We start from the raw sequence: 27,359 nt of genomic DNA on the forward strand, positions 1-27,359 counted from the left end.
GTGCCGTTCAAGAAAATTCATCTGCCATTACCAGTAGGTACCTGGTGATTCTCTGGAAGACAGTTTGAAACCCACTGGCTGATTCCGATAAGGTAAAGGTTTCCCCTTGGCGTGAAGTCCAGTCATGCCTGACTCTGGGGGGCGGTGCTCATCTCCGTTTCCTGGCCAAGGGAGCCAGCGCTTGTCCGCAGACGGTCTCCGTGGTCATGTGGCCGGCATGACTAAACACCGAGGTGCAGGAACGCCGTTACCTGCCCACCGAAGTGGTACCTGTTTATCTCCTTGCATCTGCATGCTTTCGAACTGCAAGGTTGGCAGGAGCTGGGACGGAGCAACGGGAACTCACCCTGTTGTGCAGATTCGAACCTGCGACCTTTCGATCAACCAGCACAGTTTAAACCACTGTGCCACCTGCATGCCTACTGAAAGCTATTTTGGAAATGATTAGCCTTCCTGATTTGAAGGCTGTTGTCCCAAATCTGTACCAATTTGCTTACAATCTTGGGTGTTGGCCAAGATTGGCTGCAGGGTTTTGGGGAAACTCAAGCAAAGAGCTGAAGGCTGTGGTAAGAGTGGAGTCTCCGTATTAACGATGAAGAAAGCAGAGGGTTGTGAGGCTTCTGCATCAGGCCTTTAACCCACGTTAACTCACTGCTTCACTGAGGTGTTTACGCTTCACATGATTATGATCGAAAAACATGGGTTTTCCCTGTGTTTTTCCTACTGTTTTCCTATATGTTCTATAGGACAAGCTGCTTCTGCAATCCTCAAGCAGTCTGTAGTCTTTTAAGTTCATGATCCTTCATGATCCTTGAACTTCTTGGAAACAACTCCAGTTTGCGGGTGTCACACCTTCCTTTAGGGGTGCCTGGAAGCACGTGGCTGTTCTCCCATCGTGCTAAGCTGGATTTCACCCTCAGAAGGCACCAGGACACACTTCTAGCATGGTGTCTAGCAAGCATGGAGATCTAAGCTTCTGTTGTGCTTCCGGCTGGCATGGGAAGGAACCACAGCCTGGCCCGTACACAGCAGCTCATTCGGAGGCTCTAGTAAAGTAACAACGAGTGTGACCACACGCAAGCGGGATGGAGCTACTGAAGTAACAGGCCAGGGCTTCTTGCTGCCCTGTACCAGAGTACTTGCAGCTACTTCATGCTCTCCTTTCCACTGGAACCTCCAAGAGTCGTTTTTGCCACGTGGTTATAAATACCAGCCCTTTGTATGATAAGCGCAGAAAGGAGGGTTTGACCTTTAGGATTAGGATTAAGTAGGCAGGACTAACCCTATGACCGTGTGTGTGCAAGGGGGGGAGGGGTTGTGCATTTCTTGATGCATATTTGGAGAATCAAGGGTTGGGGGAGCTTTCATTTGCCCTGGATTGATGCTGCGATCTTTTTTGTTTTTTCCTCCCCCCAGTATAGTTTATCATGACAGTAGGAGTTACACTGCCTGTTAAATGCAGCATTTACATTTAGTACATTTCTTTTGTAAATGCAGAACAGGCTTTTGGAAGGTGAAAAATAAAATGGGGAAGTTGGGGAGATGGTAGCGCTGTGAAAAAACCTGTGTGTAAAAAGCATGTTCAGTAGACTTTCTGTCCAGAAAACAGCTCCGTATTCCGTTTTTTTTTTTAGTTGCAAAGTCATGCCCAACCCATCACAACCCCATGGACAACACTCCTCCAGGCCTTCCTGTCCTCCACCATCCCCCGGAGTTCACCAAGCCCACACCCACTGCTCCAGTGACCCCATCCAGCCACCTCATCCTCTGCCGTCCCCTTCTCCTTTTGCTGTCGATCGTTCCCAGCATCAGGGTCTCCTCCAGTGAGCCCTTCCTTCTCATTAGGTGGCCAAAGTATTTGAGTTTCATCTTCAGTATTTGGCCTTCTAAGGAGCAGTCAGGGTTGATCTCCTCTAGGACTGACCGGTTTGATCGCCTTGCGGTCCAAGGGACTCGCAGGAGTCTCCTCCAGCACCACAATTCAAAGGCCTCAATCCTTTGGCGCTCAGCCTTTCTTATGGTCCAGCTTTCACAGCCAACTGGGAAAACCTCATATTCCTTACCAATGGATATTTCTTAGCACAATCTGTTCTTGGACAAATCAGTTCATGGGAAGCAAAGCAGGGGTTTTCCTAGGCAGCTTCAGGTTGTATGCAAGTCAAATTTCACTCAGTAGCCAAAATTAGGTGGTGGTTTTCATTTAGCAGTAATATTTTTGAGAGTTTGACGGGGGTTTTGTGGGCTTTGAGGGCTCATTCTATTATTAAGTGGCCAGGTTTTGAGAAGTCTGTCATGAACTTTAATATGCTGTAGGGTGTGCTAAGAAATATCCGAAATTGCAGAAGGACGGGCTGAGATAGCTGAAATGCACACGCACACACACAGTGTCTATTTAGGCTGCCTAGTGTGTGGAAACGTGCAATTGGGCAGATTGTATAAACTCAGTCTAGTTAACCATTGGGAGTAAACTTTGATGGGTCTGTAACATCTAGCGCAGCATGGAATATTTCCTATTCCCCTTGCCTATCAAGAGAAACGCAACAGAAACGTTTTGGCAACAGCCATGAATTCTGGGCAGCCTTTCCCAGCCTGGTGTTGTTCAGATGTTTCGGGCTGCAACAACCCTCACGCTTGGTCTTGCTGGCTGGAGCTGATGGGCATTGGAGTCCAACACACTGGGGCAAAGCTGGGAGCAACAGCTTATCTGGCTCATTGACGGGGCCTTGGGACAGCTAGCTCTGAGCTGGCACAGGGGGTCAGGTGAACCCCTGTAATTATTTTGAAACGAGTGGCATCATTAAGGAAGCTGAAACTAATTGGCTCTCAAAAATGCTGCCTTGTGGATTTGAAGCTTACTATTGGCCAGATAGATCTTAAATGTGGTCCTTGTACTTGGACAGAGAATTATTCTCAGCTGCAGCACTTCACACAGGAAAGGCTTTAGCAAGGACGGAGCAACTCGAACCCTCCGTTAAGGGCTGCCTAAGAGCAGGTCAGAGAAGTGGGCAGAGAGGAGCTGGGGTGTCTGCCCAGAAGGTCCCAGCCACACCCAGAGAGCTCCCCTCATACGGATCTTCCCTATAGTGCCTAATGCTGCCAAATCTTGGAAGCTAAGCAGAGTCGGGCCTGGTTAGACTCTGGATGGGTGACTTCAGTGTATGATTCCACGATTACGGTTGTAATCTGCCCTGAGAGCTTTAGCTACAGGTGGTATAGAAATATCATCATCATCATCCACTGCCAGCAGAAGGTCAAAAAACGGTCGTGCTGGGGATGGGGAAGCAGCAAGCCTCTCTGAGACAGGCACACGGTAGGCATGTCGTGAGCAGAGCCGGCTGGAGCTGGGGGTCAGACTAGATGGCCCGGGAGACCCTTCTGACTCGCTCTGTTTCTATGTTTCTGTGTTCCTCCAGCAGGGAGGCTGGAGAACCAGACCCACCTTCTGCAAAGCTGGCAAAGTAATTCCCTGGTCTGGAAGCAATAGAAGAAAATAAAGTGAAGGGAAAACGAACACAACTGGAAAGTCAGTCTGTTTGCTGACACGTACCCCCATCTTGGCCGCCCCGAGCCAGCAGGTCTTGGGAAGGGATAGTCGACCTGTCACCACATCCCTCCCCAAGCGCTCTTGTTGGTGCGTGGCCAATACGCAATGTTGGATTACAGATCCACACCGCTATTTAACGTTTGGCCCCCTCTCAGACACCTGTCAAGAGAGAACTTGGGAGACCCTTTCACCTTCAAAGCTGAATGCCAGATCTGAAGGGCAGTCTTGCAAGTTAGACTGTGGCCCCGTGGAGGATGTCACATATGCATGAGGAAAGATCCAGAAGCGAATAGGCTGAATTACTGGAGAGGACGTTCGTCAGCGCCACAAGGAGACTCTCTTTTTGTACACAGCAATTGTTAATCATTCTTGTCTTTGTTTAGAAAAGACCCTCATCATCACAAGCGTAGCAATATAAAAATCTAGCTGATTCTACAGATATGTACAAGGTGTCTGTGCATGACCCACACCCACCCGCTCACCAGGCATGCATTGCTCATCTTCCACCAGAAAACCAAAGGAATGGAGCTCAGGCATCTGGAAATCCATGACCACGCGGGATATTTAAAGGCTCAGTTTTAAACCACCCTTAATCTCCACTAGTAATAGCATTATGGGGAGCCTGAGCTACATGGGCCAAAAGAGAATGCATTGGAAAGAGAGAGGTGTTCCACTTAGTGCAAAATACATCATCCGAGAAGTCCAGACGGTTTTTCCCCAAAACACTTCCTGGTAACCTTTTGTCAGGGCTGTGTGTAGGCTGCTGAAATAAAGTTCTGTAGCGGAGTAACCCAAATTTTGCAACAGGATGGATTCTGGGACCAATCTTAAGCCAGTATTCATACGATCTCTTATTTAGAGAACTTAACTCTTCTTCAGATATGAACTTATATGCATGTTTTTCTTAGAAGAAAGCCCCACTAAACTCAGTGGGTCCTACTTCTGAGTAGACATGCATGTGATTGGGCTATTTGCTTTTGCTAGTTTCTAAGCCACCCCCTGTACCTTGGTATCTCACCAGGCATTACATAAACATACGCTTTTGCAACCATAAAGGCCAGAAACTTGCATTTCAATTCTTAAAGTAATACTGTGATGGCCAGGATGCTGAATTCTGCACCCTCTATCACATTCCACATTATTTTCTGCTTCTGCAAAATTGCAGCGTGTGCACAGCTCTTGACAAGGAACTTGTGGCAAGCGAGACTTAATCTGCACGCCAAGAGCCAAAGAGCTGCGAAACTCTGCAATGGGCCCAAGGAGCTGCCTTGTCCTCCATAAAAGCAACACTTCCCCTGCCCCACCGCATGGCCACTTGTTTTTGGAATGGCAAGTCTGGAACTTTGCAGGAGGTTAAGTAGCTCTTTGGAACCAGGCCATAATTTTAAATCTGTTCTATGAGTGATGCAAAACTCCACGCGTGTGTGCATCACGAAGGCTGCCGTGATACGTGTTCCCACCAGGAAGGAACTCCTTCTGAGCGTGTGTGCCTGATTTCTTGAATGGTTGCAGTTCTGTTTGACAAGATTCTGCAAACACCCCCATTTGATCTTGCTAAGGAAAGGGCTGTTACAGCAGCTGTGCCAGGGGGTGGGGAGGGGTGGGGGGGGAGCAAAAGCAAGACGCTCCTGCTTCCCAGTGAGACCAAGGTGGAAGGCAACCCATAAAAACTGGGAGGAAATAGGAGTTGGGAAGGGGTGCCTAAAGAGTAAGGCGGCCTCCTCTCTCGCACAGCTTCCATTTCAACCCTTCCTGTAGCTCATGCCCTCAGGGGACCCTTTTGCCACTGAACAGGAGACAAAAGCCATTCCCTAGGAAGAGCAGTACGGGGGAAGGCCGCTCGGGCATGTTTTTCCTTCCTTTAAGGATGTCCCATCATAGGAAATCGTGCCATGACTGGATGCATTCTAGGGCCAGGGAGTTTCTGCCGCTATTTTTTAAGCAAAAGAAATTTTATGAGGTCTGTGAGCTTTTGTGACGTGGCTAATTAGCAAATACTGGTGTTGTTTTGCTCTGTGTGCTGACTATAAACGTGACTAATACCGTGTGCTATAATGCCAATATGGCTGATTACAGGGAAATACCTCTGCAGGTGGAAAGGAGTAATGTTACACACTCCAAAGAAACAGACTTTATGCAAAGCATAAAGGAACAATGTAGTGGCATTGAAAGCAGTAGTGCGTTTTTGTCCTGGCTTGGCTGGGTAGAGCATTCTGCGGGATCTGTCCCGCTTAATGCTCCGGAAGAGGGAATGCTTTTTCCAGCTTGGATCACAGGACCAGAAGACCGAAATAAGAAGTCCAGTTCCTTGGGCGGGCTCCAGAGCCTGGGGGGCAGGGTATTCTAGGAGAATGGTCATCCTCCTCAACTTCAGCAGCTCCTCTACTTCCGAAGAAGCCATCGGTGGGCAGGGAGCAGTCCATCGTCTCATCCACACCGTCCCTCCACGGATCAGTGTCCTCATTCAGCCAATGGTCCATCTGGCACGCCCTCCATCCTGCTGATTCGGATGGATCTGAACAGCAGTGCTGTCTTCCATTTACAAAAAAATGAATGGAAAACGCTCCGAATTAATACTGGCACCGAAAGGGATTGAGAGCGACTGAGCAGCCTGTGGGAAGGGGTGAGCCAAGCCGCACTGTCCTTTTCCCGAAGGAAAGTGGCCTTGGATTCTTGGACGCTGTGCAAAAAGCAGGTCCCCGTCCGTTGCTTTTCCACGCAGGTCCGCTCCACGCCTGCTGTCTCCCGGAAGGTATGCCTAATGCGTGGACAAGGCGCGCTTTGGACCCCGAAGCTGAATCCCGAGGCGCTCGTTCCCAAAGACTGCACAACGGGGAGGTTCCCCAGAGTAGCAGGAGGCTCCATCGTTTCCGTGCTGGCACATCCCCTCTCAAAGCGTGATTTTGCTGTTCCGGTTGCTCCAGCAGCCCCTCTTGCTGGTCCGGGGAAGAGTCAAGCTGGAGCGGCCCCTCAGTTTCACCTGCCCGTCCAGGGGGTTCTTCTTCCGCAGCACGAAGTCGAAGCTCACCTGGCTGTTCATGGCGTAGAAGACGTTGGCGCTGTCGGGGATCACCAGCTCTGCCGGGAGCAGAAATAAGGAGGGGTGGTCACGGGGGGAGCCTGCCCTCTGCCGGCGGATCGCAATGCCGAGCCGAAAGTGCGGCAGGCACGTGGGGAGACTGGAAGCTGACCCCAGCTCTGTGGACCCAAGCCACCTCGCCCTCTTCCCCAGGCTTCAGGCTTCTGATGTGGGATACTCAGTTGATGCTCCCTCCCAGGGCTCTGGCCGCCTGTTTGTTTTGGGGCTGCCATCCCCTGCTAGCCACTGTGAATGGTTTGTGCCACTTCCTCGCTGCAGCCACTCTCTGGCAGAATGTGGCGGCCTGGGGGTGCTGGGACCGGCCACCTCTTACGGAACTGCCCTGCTTTCCCCGCCTGCAACCTGCATCTCCTGCTTCCCGGCACCGACCGGGCTTGCGCAACACAACCACCACTCATTCTGCACTGCTGCCCACGAAGGCTGGCTGTATTGTGTGAATGCAGACCTTCTGGCACAGGGTGGCAAAGCGTCCAGCCACCTGGGCTGCTGCAAAGGTTGTCAAGCCCACCATGGGTTGTTGGGCTGTCCGAACCCAGGCGGCCAGCCTCATCATGGGCACAGGCCGTCCGCTGCTGAGCTGCCTGGCAAGAGCAGCGGAGGAAACTCGTTGTCCTTGCCAAGCGGCTCGTGGGCGACTGTCGGTGCCGGCCGCTCCCCATCTCTGCCACAGCCTCTTTTCCTTCTCGCCCTTTCCCCGGCTGAAGATCCTGGAAGCTCACTGCTAAGGTTGCCTGCTGACGATACACCAGGACCGTTCCCTTCTTTTGGTCCTATGTAAATCCCACATTAAAAATGGAACTTTGACTCTGACAAGCAGAGTTAACCGCTTGTTAACCACTTGCATAAATGGCTTGCAGTTCCGCATGTTCCCAAGGCTCAGAATCTCAGGAACAGGTGCAAAAGAGAGGGCAGGTTTGGGACCTACACATTCCCCCCAGAATGCCCAAGGATCCTGCTGCTAATGTTGTGAATGATCTGCCACCCACTCTTCATCGTGCCTTTGGCTACAGCTGCTGGCAACAGTTCCCAGAATTAACCAAAGGGAAAACAAAACAACCTGCAGCCTCTGGGGACAACGCCCAGTGCGGGAACTTGGACTTGGCAAGCTCTCTTCCCATCTCAGCCGTTGTCCGTCCAAGGCTCTCCATTCCCACCCATGTGCCACTGCAAACATTTTCCAGAGCAGCTTTTCAGAGCAGCCCACAGGAGCCCGACTTGTCTTACCTTTGTCCTCCGAGATGACCTGGACTAGCTCATAGTTCTCTGCAGGGTCGGACTCCAGGTTGTGCTTCAACATTGCCCTCTGGATGACGGCCGGGGTCTTGTCTTGGCTGGTCAGCTGGAAAGGGAATGTTGCATGCATGCCTTACTTGCAATCTGAAATCCAGGCAGGCTTTTAATGAGCTGCTCTCCGCTGTTGACACAGGTGGCACTAACAGGGACATCTCTTGTGGGAATGGAATCGCCACTATTTGATAGACATGGAGCATTCCAGTTTGGACATGCCTTAAAAATGTATCTATTCTTCTTGACCATTTCTGGACAGTCCACAAGCAAGCCACCCTGTAGGAGTCAGTCTGGCTGTGCTTGACTGCCTGCCATCTCTGCTAAAACACAGAACCAAGAGTGTCAGAAAAGTCCACATCAAGATACCCTGAAATGGTGTGTGTGTGTGTGTGGTTTTTAAAGGGAACGGGAACAATTCCACACACAAATGCTGATAGTTCTGTGCCTTAAAATGAATGCAGAAGGTCGAAACATAACGAATGGTTACACCATTGGTTCAGTCCATTGGTTCAACTACCTCACTATGGTTTTCTCTACTCAAAGGAGATTTCCATGGTTCTAGACTGAAATCTTTCCCAGCTCTGCCTGGAAACCGTGGGTGCCAGACCTGTTTGAGCCTGAGTGCAATGCACAAGCGTCCCAACGGAACAGTAACCCTCAAATTGTCCAGGGGCATAAATGGCCCCCGGGCAACCAGCCCTTGCCGCAATTCTCATCACATACCATGATGCTCTTATACATGTTGCCATTATTGTCTTCTACGCTGATACGGATGATGCAGGTATCTTCGTTCTGTTGGTTGTGAAAAGGAGGCGAGACCGTTGAGGTAATGGAGGTGACCGAGACGGAGCGTTTGTGGATTCTGGGGTTGCTCGCCATCAGAGGAGGAGACAAGAGCACATTGGTGAAGGACGACACCCCTGATGAAGAAGTGTCCATGGAGTGGATGGAGGAACACGAAGAGGAAGACTCTGAGAGCTAAGGGAGGAAATGCAAGTACAGAACCTTTGTTTTACTCAAGCTTGATCTTCGGAATGACTCACTACCTGCTGAAGGCTGGGGGAAGATGGAGAGCAGGTCCTGAATTCAAGGACAGGACATGTCACTCGTCCAGCTCCCGAGTAAAGCCTATCACTGGAAAATCCACGTTTACTGCAAAATAAGTTTTCCCCTGGCATGTTCATTGCATCATGCATGTGGGGAAAGGGGGCAAAGTATGAGCTTGAAATCCCTACAGCGAAGGGAACATACTGTGTCTTGGCTCCGGAGAATAAAATACAGAAAATACGACACCTTGATGTCCACACCCAGTCATGCTAGGTACTCATAACACCTTGCCATGTGCCATTTGGCCCACCTTGTTTTGACGAAAGGCACAAACATGGCACATAGTTGCATTTTAATCATATTCTGTATGAACTAACGTTGTTACAGGTTTTTTCTTTTCCTTAGTACAAGCAGTCTTCCCCAGGCTGATGTCTTTCAGGTGCTTGGATTATGGCCAGAAATGCAGGAAATTTTAGTCCAAAGCACCTAGAAAGTAACAAGCTGGAAAGGTTGGGAAGCCCACTTTAAGGGGAGATGGTTTCTTTCTTTTTTTTTTTTTTTTTTGCATTTTAAGAATTTGTACCCCCTTCAAGAAGTCTATGAAAATTCACCACCTCCTGTGAAAACCTTTCCCTCACAGACAGTCCCATTTAGTGCATCATTATTTTTCTGCAACTAGAGAACAGAAGAGGCTTTTACTCTGCAATGGTTCCATCTCGTTCAGAAAATTTTGCAAGGAGTCCACGGAGTTGATCTTCCGTTCATACCCTTCCCATGTTTCCTTACCCCTTCTACTTATTTCTTACTACCAAAAAAATTCCAGAAAAAGGATGAGAAAAGGATTAATTTGCAAGCACTGCTTTCTGGAGACAAAGGCATTAAATATCTCTCTGAAGAGGTCAGGCTGTAGGTCTCCCAAAACAATTTGGAATTTGGATGACCTACAGCTTTTGTGAATTAAACTACACACCCATTAAAATCTTTCCTGCATTTCAAGAAACCTGCAGGCAGATGGCAGCAAATGCCAAGCGGTTTGGACAACGGGTCCGATGGGGCATCTCTCAGCCGCCGCGCACGTTTCCTGTCCCATTCATGGGGAAGCCTTTGGCAGACACCTCCAGGGCTAACACAGTGGGCATGGCTTTGGCTTGCTAGAAGCCCAGGGGTAACCATAAAAAGAAACATGGCTTTCCCCAGCACTAATGTATTGGCTGCTACGTGCCAGTCTTTCTCCCTAGATAATAATTTTAAAAAACCCCGCGAAAATAATTTGCAGGTATTTACGGAGAACCTACTTTCTTCTGGGGCTCGTCAGGAGTGTCGGTGGGGGTGATGCAGATGTCCTCGGACTCCGAGTGGTTTGACTCGCAAGACGAGACGCTGACGGAATCCATGCTTTCGCCGGAGCTCCCGCCCGGTGTGGTTTTGGGCTGGTCTTTGGTAGGGGTGCTATTAGCAATTATGTCAGATCCCAGAAACAACCTGGCCCAAAACAGGGGAGCAGCAGATGAAAGGGGAGCAGAGGGGAGTGAGGACATGGCGTGCATTCCAGGACAGCCTGGTCCAAGAGGGAGACCCATACGGCCTGTTTCATTCCCGTTTTCATATGCCACTATTACGGCGTATCGCGAGTGGGAAACCTTTCTTGGCTCTGGGCAGCCATGCAAGGGGTGGGAGAAGCTGCACCCCAAGGTCCCCACCACTGACGTGCAACCCAGTCTGGCAACCCACCCCCCTCCTTCACATGCTTCCATGTAGCCTGAAGTGCCTGATCCTGCCTAATCTTGGAAGCTAAGCAGGGTCAGGCCTGGGCAGAAGTGGGATGGGTGACTTCAGTGTATGATTCTATGAATATTGCTGTCAACTGCCTAGAGAGCTTTGGCTATGGGCAGTATAAAAATGTAATAACAATAATAACAATAACAATGCATGCAAAATCACACACCCACACACCTCTCCTGTCCTCCCCTGGCTTTTAAAAAATCCATGCTGCAGTGTGTTTGTGTGGGGAGGGGGTGAGTCTGGGGCTGGGGGTCAAGTGCTGTGGAGGGGGCCGTAAGCTCTGCCACCTCCTCACGTATGTCTTGGGAGAAGTGCTCTTTTCACAGTTGCAGGCAGAATGCCGGCAAAGCCGGAGTTTCCTCTCTGGGGACCGATCTCTTCCCCATCTATAAAGTCCTATAGAAAATAGGAACACCCTTGGAAACCCCAGAGTTGCACCCAGGGGGGCACATTGCATATATTTTACAAGAAGTGGATACACAAAACATGGGTGGCTTTCATACTGGGAGAGGAAGGAAGCTAGATCCCATTGAGTATAATTCCCATCAGCCAGCTCCCCTTTCAGGGCAGCTCCATTTTCCTGGTGAGAAAGTAAGTTTAGAAATGGAGCTGGAAGCATCTTTAAGAGCGAGGCTCTGCATTGATGGAGAAAGCAGATGATGCTTGCCGGATCGTGGCCACTGGTACTGAAGGGCATCCCTCGCACCAGTCCACCCACACCGGCACCCACCGCTGGCCCACTGAACTCACAAGCTTAACCGCTTCACCATGCTCTTCCGAGGCTTTGGCGACGTGGTCGTCGCGTCGACGGCAGCTTCAACCTCGCACGAAAGGGCATAGCTGAAAACGAGAGGTTACGGCGACATAAGATGCAGCTACCCTGAAATAGATCCCCTGCATCAAAGCAAAGGTTTGGCTGCCAGCTGTGAATGACAGCGGACGCTTGACTTCCGGTCTAGCCTTTAGTTAAACAATAGGGAACCGCTCTCGTTAAAACGATGATTCCATTAGTTGAGATAAGTTGCATAAACAGGGCCGCGTTCTAGTCTTGCTTCAGGGATGAGTTCAGTAATTACTTTGCAGAGTTAAAGCACAACGCTCGGTATTGAAAATACTTCCTCACAACAAAACAGGCTGCATCTTCAGCTTATTCTTCTCTGAGGCCCAGTTTAGAGGAGAGGCAGCGAGGAACATAACTGTGCTTTCTATCTCAGAAAGAATGAAGATGATTCATCTCGGGAAGAATGGACATGCGCAACGTCACTTGCAAGCCAGCCCTGGTATTCTGGAGTACGCATGTATCAGAAGGGGGACAAGAGCGAGGAATGGGACACGGGTGCACACAATTCCCATTCCCGTAATTTAAGGTGCAATTCTCTGCTTGTTCAGGGAGAAAACAGGTCTACAATTCCCAGCTTACCCGCACATGCGCAGAATGCAAGCATGAAAAACAGGGGAGGAGAAATGAAAATTTGCATGCGCTGAGGAAAGCTAAATGGAACAGGGGGAGGAGGAAGAGGAAGAGGAAGTGTGTTCAATAGCTAAGTGGATGTGTTACATATGCAGTGTACATTGCTACGGATGTTGGCTGGGCACATATTGTAAACCACCCAGAGAGCCCTCTGGGCTGCTAGGGTGGTATATAAATGCAAATAATAAATAAATAAATATTGGCAAATATCCACAGCCATTTCCTGGCTGGGTCATTTGAAAAAACCAAGGGACGTGCGCAGAGCGAGCTCTGCCTTGAGCCCCCGAGAGTCAGGGCTCTGGCAGGGTTTCGTCAAACCACGGTTGTCTGATCCACAGCTAAGAATGTTTATCATGCTATCACATGCCGCCGAAAAATGCTGGAATGGCTGGAGGAGTCCGGAAGATTGTGCGAGGTCAGTTGGGTCACTTTGTAACCTCAGTCTGTGGAGCCTGGCTCACATTAAGAGCTGCTTCTTTCTGTTTGGTTGCACTGGGTGTGGGGGGGATTTCACGATAATTCAGAGCTTCTCTACACTGTATGCGGCCGGGAGGAGAATACAGAGGAGAAGGAAGAGGATGTGGGGGATCTGATCTTGCTTGGGCAAGGACTGTTTTGCCAGGCAGCCATGCAAGAGCAAAGCTGGGGAAGGAAGGACGGAAGGAAGGAAGGACGGAAGGACGGAAGGAAGGAAGGACGGAAGGAAGGAAGGACAGAAGCAAGCAAGCAAGCAAGCAGGAAGGGAGGCAACTTCACAACAACCGCACACACAGAGAACACAATCCGCAAACAGACTGCACAAAGTCAATATAAAAGCCGGCTTGGAAGTTCCCGGGGGCTGAAACGCTGTGAGATAAAAAGGATTAGGAGATGAGCTCTTGTGTATGAGAGGCGGGGGGTGGGGGCAGGGGCTGCCCACACAGATCAGTGTCTGATGGCCCTGAGACAAGTTTTTGGATGATCCTGCAGAGAGAGTCAGGAGACCCTGTTGATGGGGGTGAATCAGTGGGGGATCCCCCAAAATTAGGCACAGGGGTTTTCTCCAGGCAGATCTTCTTCCTGTCACAGAAGGCAGTCTGCACATTTCAGAATTGTCTGCCTTGCCATCTGCTTGCAACAATGGCTCATAATGGTTCATAAAAAAGCCTTTGTTCCATTGTCTCCTCTGACGGATGTGAACACCTGAGAGGACGGCGGGATTGCGAAAAACAACTTCATTATTCAAACACAAAAAGCGTTCGCTCACCTCTCCTCCTCCGTCAAATGTCGCTGTTTCTTGAACCACTGGATGAATTTTCTTTCTGAAGTCATGCAGTAGCTGTTACAGGAAGACTGCAAGAGCTTAATCTGAGCAATTACTTCAAACTCCTGAGAAAGTAAACAACGGGACGGGAATCCATATGAGCGAACAGCATCAAATCGAGCAGAGGATCAGACAGGCACGGGACAAGCAGAGGCGTGAAGCGTTGTGCAGAAGATGCACCGGCTTGGTGAGAGCAGGGAGGTGCTCCTTGCTCTGGAAGCACTTGCTCCGCGTTCCAGGGCGAGACATCAGCCAGGCTCCGGAGAGCCATCTAAGTGTGCGGTTTCCTCCCGACTTTTCAGTTATGCAGGGCGGGGAGGCAATTCCTGCACAGCTCTGCACATGGGCAGAGGCCTGTGGTTTGCTTTGGCTCAGTGCTTCCTGGATGCAAGGCAAGGAGTCAGAACAAGCCTCCGCCTTCCCTCGGGGTTCCACAGCGGAGGGCTGCTGATGGCAACAGGGAAACGCGCCTCCGTGTGGTGGGGAGCTGGAGCGCCACCTGCTGGGGGGAGACAGAAGCTGCCGGCATGGCTCTGCTGCCCCCTGCTGGTCCTGGGCACAGGTGCCAAGGCTCATCTCTGAGCGGGCCAGGCAGAACCTCTGATGGGAGTTGTAGTCCAACACATCTAGAGGAGACCCAGCTGGGCAGGCTGATCCTAAGTCCCTTTCTGGACTCTTCCCAACACTAAACCACTGTGCGTAAGGCAGATAATTTCCACTTCTTTACGCTGCTCATGGAGACTCGTCTTTGCATGACCACTCAAAGCAGGTCAGGAGAGGAGAACACACAATCGTCCTCCATGTGTTTGCGTTTGCAGGCGCATTTTTCTGGCTGCAGCTTTTTCCCCAGAGTCCTGCTGCCTCACAATTACAGTTGGAAGGCAGCTTTACTACCTATCCAGTGGCTTCATCCCTTGCCTCCCTCTGAAGCCAAGAAATTAAATCCCCGGAGTCCAAGTTGTAGATCATTAAAATGCCAGTGAATGGTGGAATGCAAAATCAAGCTTACCCGCCTCCTCTTTTCAAAGTTTATGAGCCCTCCCTGTAAGAGACAAGAATACAAGAACGATTTTCCAAATCCCTGCTTCTATATCACCGCAATTTAACGATTATACAGTTTTAACAGGGACGGCAAAATGGTTACATAGCAACCTCTTGGGTTCCTGTTTGCCTCTCAACATGTCAGATCTTTCAGGGCTGGTTTTCTGTGATGGTGCCTCGAAATCGAAAATGTGGAGGGCGTTTGCAACCCCCAAGCCTTACTTTCAGCCTGCAAGGGGGCTCTGCCCCACCAAGCCCCCCATTCCTCCCCCCCAAACCTCCCCTAGGACAGAATTACTATTATTATTATTACATTTTGTACAGCCCATATGGCTGGGCCATTTACAGCAATAATCAAGGAATCATACACTCAATCACCCATCCCAAATTCTGACCAGGCCTGACCCTGCTTAGCTTCCAGAACTAGGCAGGAGGAAGCACTTGAGGCTACATGGATTTTCACTGCTGCCACTAAACGGAAAGAGTTGCATATTCCAGGATCCCTGAAGAGGGTCTGTGCGCATGATTATGGATTGGGTGCATGTGGGCATTCGCAACCAGGCGCAGCCCTCGGGGGCCTAATTTTGCACACCCTTGGTTAAGAAACACGCAATGGAAAGCTGGGAATGTTGCCGGTCGCCCTCATTCGACAGGCATGGACTGGTGGTGTAAACCTACCTCCACGTAGTCCTGAAGAGCCGTGTCGAGCATCGTCAGGTCAGTCAAAAAGGTACCGAGGTAGGGAACCGTCCCCTGCATCACGCCCTGCAGAAAGCAAAGTGCATGAGGGTCACTCATCTTAGCCCACTTTCCACTCTGGTGGCTGCCTGCCTGAGCTCAGCACGCTTCCTCTCCATCGACCTACCTGCCCTTCAGAGCCGGGTGACACATTCTACTTTCTTTCCTAACCGTGACTAGCTAAGGATCGCTCCCATGTTCCCCTGCCTGTTTCCACGGGGGCTTCAGCATGGCTGCTTTTTGCACAAAGTGTGATCTGACAGTGTGCGATGCACAGTTGTGGGCTGGTTTTCCCTGGGAAAATATAACTGGGGGCACTTCACAGATGGGTTAGAAGACATTTGCACTGAGCGGGGCTAGTTTTAACCTTTGAAGTGGCTGCTGTTCTCCTTGAGTAGCTACTATTTGACTTCTTAATTTTGCTCATTTATTTTATTTTCCTCTTCCACTGCATAGTTTGGGCAGTGTCATATAATGAAACAGTGCTCGCACAAACATATAAATCAAATGGATCTGATCAGACCGTAGAGTCAAAATGTTTTGAACTGGGGCTGGACTCCAATTTAAGAAGGGCCTGGCGGTGGGTGGAGGGAGGCGTTCCATCAGTGGGTGGGGCTAAGGGTTCTGGGGTGGGGCCAAGGGCGGAGGAAGGCAAAGTGGGCAGGGCCAAATGGAATTCCTCCTCATTTGGACATTTGCCCAACAAGCATGCAAACACCACTCTGTTGTAAGCAAGTTCTGCTCAGGAGTAAGCCCCAGTGCAATCGTTCCCATACTTGTAAAAGCAATATTTCAGTGTTGTGCAGGGTATTTAAAGGTTAACCGCCTTTAAATACTGCTTTATCTCCTATCTGAGATAACAGCAAAACAAGCCTTTAAATAGTCTCTTATCTCCAAGCAGGGATCAGAGATAACAGGAAGTCAAGTTTGTGGCCAAATGAGGAACTCCTGTGAGCCAGGCCATAAGGTTGTCCTTCCCCAGCCCTTTTCCTAAGAGAGGGATCCTCTCCCACCAGTCTCCGCTTGCAGGAATTCCCCACAGGGGAAGAAAGCAAGCAATTCCTACATCAGGAACAGATGAGGACAAAATCAGTCCATTCTCTCTGACTGTCGCATCAAATTTAAGTTGTTTTTTTAATAAAAATAATGCAAGGAAACCAGCCTTTCTTCGACAGGGGAAAATCATGCACAAAGGAAAGTTCATTCAAAGAATGATCTAACAGCAGACAGAAAAAAACAGTTTGCGCTTTAATAAAAGAACAAAACAAGGCCTGAGCAGAAGCTGGCCTCTGGGAAGGGCCCTTGCAACAGCCGTGGTCTTCAACTCTTCTATGTAGGAGAGTTCTATATAGACAAGTTTTCCATATTGACTTGAGGACGTATTCTATGGGGCATACTGTCCAAACCTACTTGGTCTTGTTCTTGAACTCAGAGTGCATGTGAAAAGAGACCTCACGCACCCACCAGTGATGGGAAAGGTCCATTGCTGGCCACATCTGATCTTCTCACTGAGGACCTCTTGATACATTTCGAAGGAAACCACCATTGTGGAAAATACAGGTTGAAAACCAGCTGCTGCAGCAGAGCCCCAGTGGCCCGAAGACTTAACGAGCAAGGGAAAGAGTTGCCAAGAGCGGCTGTTGTAATTCAAGCAGCCGCTCAGATGCAAAATGCGCTACAGCACAGGATTAACCTGGTTCTGAGCAGTTAGCCAACAATGGCTTGTTCCCAAACCACAGTCTAAGCAAACTACAATCCCTGAGTCTGGACTTCAAGGGGGTCGGTGGACTGCTGAAAAGCCTAAGCTTTAGATGGCCCCATCCATTTGAGCCCAAAGCCTGGACTGGAGCATTCATGGAGTGCAAAGGCATGGAACTCCTGGGTGGGGCACCCTATCTGGCCCCCCACAGCTCCCCAGGCCCCCTTCCCTAACCACGGACAGTTTGCTTTGCTTTGTTTGCTTCTGGGCAGCTTTTCTCTCATTCTGAGATAACTCTCCTAAGGCCTAGTTACTGGCATTAAGAGCTTTCTCTCTCACCATGCTCACGACTGGAATGCCTCTGTAAAATTAAGCTCTTCCTCAAAATGGCATTTGGCCCCTGAGATGGAATAAGACTTCTGTTCATGAGCAGTTTAACCTGCTGCTTCACTGTGGCTTTCCCTTTTTCATTGCAGGAGGAAAAATGCATCCCTTACATGTGGTTTATTCTGAAGTTTGTCATTACTCTTTCTGTATGTTCTATTGATCTACCTCAAGGTGGCGCTGTGGCACAGCTGCAATAGAGTGGAATTGCAATTCTACAGGGGGCTTTTGTCCTGAACTGAATTATAATAGCTGACTTTCCTTGCTCTTTTAAAAAACTGTTTTTAAGCTAGAAAAATGGCCAAAAACACAGGAATGGGGAGGGAAAAGATGTCAGAAAAAAGCCCTGCAAACTTCTGTGAACAAGGGATCAATTAAATGCCTTGTGTGGAGAAGCCCAAAGTTTCTGCTACCTGGTGCAGTGGGAAACATTTCACCTAACTCAAACTCCTAAGTTTGCATCAAGAATGGGGGATTGCAAAAATGACATTTCTACAAGAAATCTGTTTTCATATTCTTTAGAGAAGGGCAATTTCTGATTTTCTCTGGACCCATAAGTCCTTAACATCCTGGTCACTTCATGGAAAATTAAGGGGAAAGTATTCACCATATCTTTCTGCAGCTGAAGCCGCCTCTGAGTTCTCTTCTGATTCTCTTTCACGCTGCTATCCAAATTTGCAAATTTAGACGTTCCTTCCTGTGGTGTGATTAAAAGGGCAAGGAATTGACAAGTTTGTTAATGTGTCCTTTCCTAATCACAAACCATGCACCCTTCTCTTAAGTTCAGAAAACATGCAGTTCATCTTAACACAAAAAGAAAACAGAAACATGAAGTCCAGGCTTCTGAGTTCCCCGGCATTGTGAAGAACAGCTGCTCCAAAATGCTACAACCAACATTCGCTTGCAATTTTTTTTCTGGACTAGTTCAAGAGGGCTACCAGTTCTCCTGTCTTCTCTGAATCTGAGTCAAACACATCTGGACGGCGAACTTCCTATTTCTTGACAATTACGGGCTTTCTCTCTTCTTAAACATCTTGTCCCTAAACTATGTTTTATTAATAAACATTTCCCCCTCTGTTATGCAACACTTGGGTTTTTTTTCTCATGTGCTTGCATCGGGATAGAGTGACTAATAGCTCTGCTTTGCTGACTAACAAGAGACGGTCAGGAAATGAAAAGATTTCTTTTTCCATGCCTGCAATTCAGGCCATGGGGACTACTTTTTCAATAACTTTATGAATGGGAGCTATATTTCACAACACTTTTTGATCTTCCTGCACAGCCTGATGAACCTATTCTCATTGTCCCCCAAGTTGCTTTTATCAGCAGTGGTAGGGGTCAGCAATCTGACATCACTTCTCAGGCGCCTTCACAGGAAATAATGGTTCCAGGGTGGGACTTTCTCCAACATCCCCCACAATGAAGACTGACACAAAGGATTAATTTATCTTCTCTGCTATCTCCCTGTCTTCCTTTCATACCTTTTTCACCAAAAAGTGCCCCCTGGCCGGTTTGCTGCTCTTAAAGTATGGTCATTTATCCAAGCCAGAAAAGTCATCCCAGTTCATGATCTGTACAGTTATGATGTGAGAATAATTAATAGAACTGAAGTCATTCCCTTGTACAAGATTTTCTTCTTGTGGCAGTCTTCCTGATTTTTAACCACCAGAGCCCCAATCAGGTGGAACTGGGAGGGATAGAGACATAGAAACAGGGCGAGTCAGAAGGGGTCTCCCAGGCCATCTAGTCTGACCCCCGGCTCCAGGCAGCTCCAGTCATGACATGCCCACCGTGTGCATGTCAGAGTACAATATATCTTTCTGAGCCTGGTATTCTTCACAGAGTGGCTTGGTTCTGACATAAGAACCAACCAGAGTGTGGGTTGATTACAGATTGTTCTTGAACTGTGGGTTACTGTTCCATGAGAAGCTAGCCCTAGAGTTTAACTATAGGTTGTTAACCACAGACAATTAAGAGTTTACAACAACTGAGAGTGTGAGTTGTTGGACCAGGGTATAGTTAAACTGTGAGTTAGCCACAAACAATCCAGAAGTCAGAACCCACCAAGGTAGTTTGTGGTTAACCTATAGTTAAAGCATAGTCCAACAACCCACAATTCAGCAAGAGCCCTGATTCAACAACAACCCACACTCAACCCATCTACTGGGTTGTCATGATGTGCAAACCAGGCCAGGGATTCTGTAACTGAACTCTGTCCTCTAGAAGTTTGGAATTTTATGTAGTCAGTACCTTCCCTGCCAGGGAAAGCAACAGTGAGAGTCAGTGTGGTGTTGGACTAGCATCCAGGAGGACTTAGTCCTTGCCTGACTTAACAGAAAAGATGTCCAGACAGAAGAAAAGAACCTAGTGGATTAAATATCTACACGTACGTACAGATGTTTGTTTGCCTGGCATCAGCTGCTGTGTATTTCTGGGTAATTCTTAGACTAACTTTCATGGGGTTGGAACAACTTTTGCACGCACCCGCTCGCAAGTGGCACATCAGTGTGTCAATGCCAGTTAGGAGAAAATCTGTGTGCGGTGCTCATGGTGTTTAAAAATAACATGTTGGTGGCACTTGCTGTTGTCTCCTTTCAAAGCCAGAAGTGAAGGCAGAATCTCTTACCCTCATGAGCAGCTCTCGGCTTGTTAAATAGTTGTCCTGATCTGAGAAAATTTCTGACAGTTCTTCAAATATCAACATTTTGTCCCTGCGCAAGAGGAAAAATGGAATGGAAGTGAGGTATTCAGGCAGCCAGAAACAAACTCATTTGCTTGGCTGGTTGTGATGAGATTGGGGTGTTACGGTCTTGTCTGGACCAGAACCCTGAAAATGCTACCTTAGACATTCTGGATCTCAGTTTCTTACACAGCCAATTGCCTTCCGGGACCTCATGAGCAACACAATTCCCAAAATAATTCACACTGTATGATTAGCTACTGATTCCCGCCTAAGACCTACCTAGAGGCCACGCAATATCCATAATTTTTGCATTAGTTTTCCTGACAGGCTGTGATTATCTTTTTATCAAGGCATCAGCCCAGGAGCTTTTCTATGCGGGACAATTACCATGCACTTGTTATGGTCATCTACGGGCTCTTTTGATGATGACGTGGTCCTTCATTTTCAGTTCTGCTTGCAAACAGCCCTTTCAATGACTTTGCCTTTTGGGCAAAGAAAATGGGGTGTTATTTCTGATGGCAAAAAAAACCCCCACTCGCTTTTCGCACTGTTCTGCTATGCCACAGTGCCACCTAGAGACTAAGTGAAAGAAACGTAAAACAGGACATGCTCCCGGTGTATTGATCAGATCTCAGCTCTGTCACAAAATCGAAAGCAGATGCAGTGGATTAAAAAAGACCCAAGCCGGGCCGCAAGGGACATCAGGACGTGATGTGGGGAAATGATGAATCCAGTCTCTTCTATTAAAGAAACTTTTAAACTTGCAAGAAAATGGCACCCACTAGATGAGAATGTGCCTTGATTCTACTCTCCATGAACATTTCCTGAGTAAAATGACCACCCTCTTTGCTTTGCAGGGGGAGACATGCGGGTTCCCCTTTGAGCCGTGCCTATTTGCTTTCTCAGTCCGATGGAGCTGCAGTCTGTAGACCTCCTTCCCAAACTCTGGCCAAACAAGAGTACTGCAAGGCGAGCAGCCACAGCTGTGGAGACAAGTCATTTCCTGATAGAGTCAGACTAGATGCAGCAAAGCAGAGGTCTTGGGCCAAGCTTTCTTGCCAAATGTGCATTCGCCCATTTAAATATTTATTTAAAGTCTTGTGATTACTGACCAGCTTTGCTTTCTTCATCTCTCCCACTGACAACTGAACAGGATCTGGGCCTGGCTGGATTTCCCTAAGCCTATCCCCAGATTGTCACAGAACCCAAATGGACATCCCTTTAAATCCATATTTTGCAGTGACAACTTTTTCCATTTTAACCCCCTCTAGATTAATAATGGGAGGTGGAATAGACGTAGCTGCTAGATAAGGGATGCAAAACAATGCCTGGCTTGGCCGACAGGCAGGAGAATTCCAGAACAGCAAGACCAGCCACTGGGAGTGGGGTTACTTCAATTTGACGAAATCTGGGAGAAAGTCCTTACTTTGCAACAGACGCCCAACACTTCTTTAACCGATAGATGGAGTTGGACTGTAGTGCCGAAACGATGGCCCTCAAAGAAGAAAAATTCTTTAAAATCCTACATTCCTGCAAAGGGAGTGATTAAGAAAGAGAAGAGGGTTAACCATCAGCATTACAACCACCGGGTGGTTTCCTCTTTTAGGGGCACTGCAGCTGCCACAAATTCTTACTGCTAGAAAAACACCTGAACAAATATTGCACAAAAAGGTCTGTTCTGCCCTGCCCAGCTCTGAAAAATACTTAATATAAGTTTTGGCACTTGACTCTTGTTTTCCTCATTTTTAACTTTTCTAATGAATTTTATTTTGGTAGTGGTGCTGTTGGCTGAGTTCTACCATTTCCAGTTTCCCTAGGTGCAGTGCTAGCAAAGATGCCTCGTCACAGCCCAGCTCAAGAAGAGCATCTTCTCAGACATGTATACAGGCTGTTATCTCCGCCAGAAGATTTCGGATTACGAAGCGCCTGGGCATGGACAGGAGAGGCTTTTACCCCAGAGCAAAACTGGTTGACAAGTACCAAGTGCAAAGTCTTTCCAAGGAATTAGCTTAAAGAACTCTGGCAAAACAGGGAATCTACCCAAACGCTACCAACTATTGCTTGATCATAATGCATAAAATATTGCAATCATTTTCTCAATGTATACAAGTATTACTTTAGAAGCCGATTGTTTGGATTTTCATCAGCATTTTCCAGTATGCCCTGGGTCTAATCCTATGCATGCTTGGACAGAAGATGTTAAAGGACTTTGCAACCAATGCTTGTTAACTGATCTCCACTTTTATTGGAGACCAAACACCCCCTGTAATAAATACACACACACACACCTAGAGGGATTACTTCCCCTCCACAGACACCCCATTCTGAAAATCTAGGGAGACGGAACAAAACAAGTGTTTACGTGTGCAATATTGATCCACTTCTCGATGATCTTAGCCCGCTGCTGAGATTTTAGCTCTTTGCCACTCAAGATGGTTCTGACGACACATTTGGTCACTGCATTGAACTGCGCGATGGTGGCTCGGATGGTGGGTGCCAGATGTTTGTTTTCCTTCTTGTCCCTCCGGGACCAGATGCAGCCCAGACAGTGATGTGGCACCACCCTTTTAAAGAGTTTCTAGAACACACAAGGCATCAGTGCAGCAAAAGAATTAGATTCCTATTAGAAGTACCATGCTGAAATGAACATCTGTGCAGCAGAAATATTTATCTATATATCTGCACTTTCTCAGCAAATTACCTCTAGTTTATGCCACTGGTAGGGAAAGAAATCTTTCCTAAGCATTCTGCATAGCCAATCTGGAACCTAACGGTCAAGCTGAGTTCTTTCTGATATTTTATTTCATCAATTAAATAGGCAATCAACAGCCAGGATTATATTTATCATTCCAGTTCCCTCCATCAACACAGAAGAAGATAATCACATTGTTTTTGGATGGAACCAGACAAATATTAAGAACCTGTATGAGCAGACCATATTTCTGACAATCTGCTTTCCCAAATACCCAGTCTGATTTCATAAATGTTTTAACGCTTTTGTCTGGCCACGCATGACTGAAGCACTCAGATTTTACCTAAAGCAGAAATACATAATCAAAGAAAGTAGCTGAATTTCTCTTTTCTGCTAAAGAAGAGTCATAAACCTTACTCGACCCTTAGCCAGCACCGACAATATCAGATTCCCATGATTTCTGTCCATCTGTATTTGGGCAATTCAGTGCACAAGAAAGCTTGAGCATCCAAAATGTGACCTTTGCAATCACCGTTTTTGACACAGCTTTGAGCAGATGTGTGCAAGGCAGCTTTTGGCTATGAATAATGAAGATGTCCTAGCTGGTCTCCACTGCTTGTAAGAATCACCTCCCTAGGGAAATGTGATCCTTCAGACTGTTTTGGGAAGAGATGTTGCTGGCCCAGCATGGACACCATGGTGAAATAAGCTTAATTATGGTTTCCAGGAGGCACGAATTGGTCTAGACTTGTTTACAAAACCAGAATCGCAAACACGCTGTTCGAAGTAGGTTCACCACCCACAGTTTGTGACCTTGGTGGTTTGGCAGGACGTCCAAACTGATCAATCGTCAAATTCCTGCTTGTTTGCCTCCCAAGACAAGAGCATCACAAAAACAGGACTACTGAGCAGATGGAAAATAAAAGCAGACAAACAGCCCTGCATCCTGAGCTACCACTGCATTGGAATTTAGCGATTGTCGTATACATCTGTTACTATTTTCCTATACAGCTTCGCAGCCCTTTTGCATCCTGTTTTTGCTTCCAGCATGTTGAAAGTCATCTGGTGCAAAATTATGCTAACACCATGCAAGAGTCATCTAATGGATTCAATTAATTAAATCATTAATTACAGATGAGTCAAAGGGCCAATTCACACAAATCTTGTTATGAGATGACATGTAGGCATTTACGGAGGATATAACGGTATCTCAGAAACTACTGGCGTGCTGCTGGGGGAGAGCTTTGCAAATATCCTGCACTGACAGGAAGAAAAAATGTGGATCCGCAGCTAAATGAAACCAGAGCTTTCCTTAGAAGCAAAAATGACAAAGCCGGTGAGAGGGCAAAACTCCCCAGAATTTACAATAATGCTGGGGAAAGTCAAAGGCAGAAGAAAAAAGGGAAGTCCAAATAAGAAATGCATTGATTCTAGAAAGGAAGCCACGGCCTGGAATTTTCAAGATCTAAGCAGGGCTGCCATGGGTAGGGCATTCTGGGGGGCTTGCATTCATAGCGTCGCCCAAAGCTGGAGAAGACATGACAGCCCATCGGAACAACAGAAACTACTGCACAGCTTCATTATTCAACTGAAACCATTTTGCAAAGTGTTGAAACCGAACACATTTTCAAATACAGAAAGATGGATTTCGTTGCTCACACTTCACAGGGAGGAATTAGACATCTGAATGCTGGAATCCACATTTGACACCGGAAATATTGGTACTGGTATATTGGTACTGATATCAGCTGCATTTGCAGTGATCAGTGCTGACAAATGTTAATCTGCGGCTGCAGAACCTTTGCATGCCAAAAGCCGATTCATCAGTCCACTACCAAATCATAGCTGGATGTTTATGAGAATATTCACCCACAAAAGTTGCAGAGAATTCTGAGGGAAATTTGGGGCAAATTGACTTCAGTTCTGCCAACTGGGGAAAAATATGCCGCCATTTTCTCTCACCCTGAGCGGCATGTCGAGCAAAGAGGGAAGTTAATGGAGCGAGTCAGTTCTCCATGCTGCCTGCTTCTGCAGGCCAGAAGAGCACCGGGTCTTCTGCTTGTCACCGAGAAATAAGAAAAACAGAAGTATCGGCATCAGTGCTTGCAGCTGAGTTTGAGGAACCGAAGCTGCAGAAGGGACTGTTGGATGGGAAAGACAGGGCTTTGGCCTCCTAGCATGACTGCCGTGGACACTAGAAAACGCACAAGTCATTTGGTTCTCTGTTGTTTTCAATAGATCAATTTCTATCAACAGGGTCTATTGCTAGATTTACGACTGTAATCATTATTTTGGATTTTGCTGTTAGCTGCCTGGAGCACCATGTGGTAGAACGCCAGAACATGCATTAAAGCGATAAGCAACATTTCTGAGTCAGTCCAGAGCGATCTGTCTACTCACAGCATCCATGTAAGTTAGCTGCTCTGCCACAAGATCTTCAGGGAAAGAAGAGAACTCTTCCGAGCCTCTGGCTTCCATTTCTTCCTCAACAGCAGGCGTGTCATGAATTCCACCTGCGCAGGATACAGTAATATTTTGAGAATTGATGCAATGCCACCTACCGGTCTTATTTCATGGCGGTTGAATAGAACCTGAAGTCCTGCTCTGCAGAAAGCTTGGCTGGGACAGAAAATATGCTGATGGTTATCATCACTGATAAGGAAAAGGGAAGGGGCTGGGGGCAGGGGCGGGAGCAGAGGCTGGAAAAGACATAGGTAAGTCCATCCTTCCTGTATAAACGCACCTGGCACCTTAGATCTGCATCTGAGGCCCTTCGGAAGGAGCCCCCTCCTCAGGACATAAGGAGGGTGGTCACACGAGGAATGGCCTTTTCTGCAGTGGCACCCCAACTTTGGAATGAGCTCCCCAGAGAGGTTTGCCTGGTGCCTTCCTCACAGTCTTTTAGGCGCCAGGCAAAAGCCCTTTTTATTTCGACAGTATTTTAATTGTTAATTTGTTTTAAGTAGCATGTGAACTGTGGGTATGTCAGTACTGTGGTGCATTTTATACTGGTTTTAATGTTTTTATTTGTAATTGTTGTTTTATATTGTATTTTAATCCCTATTTTATATTTTATTTTGTTCTTTTTTTCTGCTGTAACCTGCCCAGGGAGCTGTATGGCTAATAAGGTGGGTTAGAAAATTAAATAAATAAATGACCAAAGGTAGAAAGCCTGTTTTCTTATCAATGTCGTGCAAAATATCCATTTTGCTATAGGAAGATTTCCTAAAAGTGATTGCCCAGAATCCCAAAAACACAAAGAAGGAGCACACAGCTAATGGAGCGTCTGTCTTGAATCCTGCACTGAGAAGCAATGAACAGCTTTGCTTTTGTCAGGGTGCCAAAGCTGGGCCCGAGGGCCAGATCCCGCCCACCGGGTTCACCCTTTCCCTTTCCCCCAGCCCCTGATATTTTGGCTGCTTCTTGCTTTCCATGCAGCGTGTCCCCCATTCTATAAGGCAGAAATTCTCCTCCACCAGAAGTTTTGGCCAGAAGAGCTTTGAGCTAAAACACAGCGGTATGCTTGGCCCTGCCCACTCCTGGAATGCGGCCCCAAGAGCGTCTTTAAATGAAATGTAATTTTCAAGCCAAAAGAGCTTTAACACCTCCAGTCCATGTGGAGCAAGCAGGATAAAGGACTAAACACACCATTCATCTGGAGCATCTCCTGCAAACGTGTTCTGAAAGGCATGGAAGCTAAGCTCTTGCGTGGCTCCTCATTATTTGGGCATGCCTGGGAGACCTCAGGAGATTAGGCCTGATGCAGCCTGGAAAATGTCGCTTCCAGGAATAAGTCATTCCAGAAAGAGTCGGCGCAAGGAAGGGAAACGGGAGCACTGCGTGATCATGGCGCGTGCATCCACCGGTGAGAGCAGGCGAGCAGATGTCTTGGAATGCCGTGGCCACGAAGGCAGGACTCCCTGAAGACTTCCGTCAGTGAGTCAAAGCGCTAGTGCTGCCTGGCAAGCACAGACACGGGCAGAAAAACTTGCTAGACGCCTCTTGCGTACGAGCCAGGCACTCCTGCAAGAGCTTAACAGAAAGGAGTTTCAGTGCATGCCACTGACTTAGCTTTTGCCTTCGTTTTGCTGTCTTGGAATCACAGCAGTCTGACTAATCTCCCAGACAAAGCTAGGGAGAAGCAACCACTTCGGCACCCTATAGGGAAGGGTTCTTGGGACGATTCTCGGGAAATTCTGTAGGGGCTCTGTGCAGGCAACTCCAGTCTTTTCCAAGCATTCCCACCCTGACTGGGTCTGCAGTCACATATCCAAGATCAAGAGGAGGTTCCCGGTACAGCTGGACATAGACAAGCTATGACTTTCTGACCCTTCCAACTCCACCACGGACCTGGCTGGAAACACGGGAGTCAGGCAAGTCATGGCAGCCCAGGAATGAGAAGCAATGGGCCTCTGCAGAGTCAAACCTGCTCAGGTGGGCAGAGTAAGCTACCAAGTAGGATGGAGATGTTTGCCAAGTTATCTAGGAGCACGAGGAGTCCCCAGAGAGCCTGAGCCCCCGGTGGGAGACGGTGGGTGGAGGTTGAAGGCCCAAGAATTCCCGGGCAAGAACATGTTGCCTCAATAAA

General features: G+C 48.0%; 1 protein-coding gene across 1 annotated transcript in view; it reads right to left on the reverse strand.

Moving 5' to 3' along the window:
* Positions 1 to 5,660: 5,660 nt before the first annotated feature.
* RGL1 (ral guanine nucleotide dissociation stimulator like 1) overlaps positions 5,661 to 27,359 on the reverse strand; it is an 83,849-nt gene continuing 62,150 nt past the window's right edge. Inside the window, exons 6-18 of the mRNA XM_044439074.1 lie at positions 25,172 to 25,284; positions 22,442 to 22,657; positions 21,506 to 21,609; positions 20,023 to 20,107; positions 18,004 to 18,093; positions 15,254 to 15,340; positions 14,544 to 14,576; positions 13,478 to 13,599; positions 11,511 to 11,600; positions 10,274 to 10,460; positions 8,655 to 8,909; positions 7,869 to 7,983; positions 5,661 to 6,622 (exon numbers count right to left, since the gene is read on the reverse strand). Of these exons, the coding sequence (XP_044295009.1) occupies positions 6,435 to 6,622; positions 7,869 to 7,983; positions 8,655 to 8,909; positions 10,274 to 10,460; positions 11,511 to 11,600; positions 13,478 to 13,599; positions 14,544 to 14,576; positions 15,254 to 15,340; positions 18,004 to 18,093; positions 20,023 to 20,107; positions 21,506 to 21,609; positions 22,442 to 22,657; positions 25,172 to 25,284 (1,685 nt within the window). The 3' untranslated portion in view covers positions 5,661 to 6,434. The remainder of the gene's footprint in view (positions 6,623 to 7,868; positions 7,984 to 8,654; positions 8,910 to 10,273; positions 10,461 to 11,510; positions 11,601 to 13,477; positions 13,600 to 14,543; positions 14,577 to 15,253; positions 15,341 to 18,003; positions 18,094 to 20,022; positions 20,108 to 21,505; positions 21,610 to 22,441; positions 22,658 to 25,171; positions 25,285 to 27,359) is intronic.

This window comes from Varanus komodoensis, unplaced genomic scaffold (assembly GCF_004798865.1).
Source record: "Varanus komodoensis strain SLA01 unplaced genomic scaffold, ASM479886v1 scaffold34_1, whole genome shotgun sequence".
NCBI classification, from domain to species: Eukaryota; Metazoa; Chordata; class Lepidosauria; order Squamata; family Varanidae; genus Varanus; species Varanus komodoensis.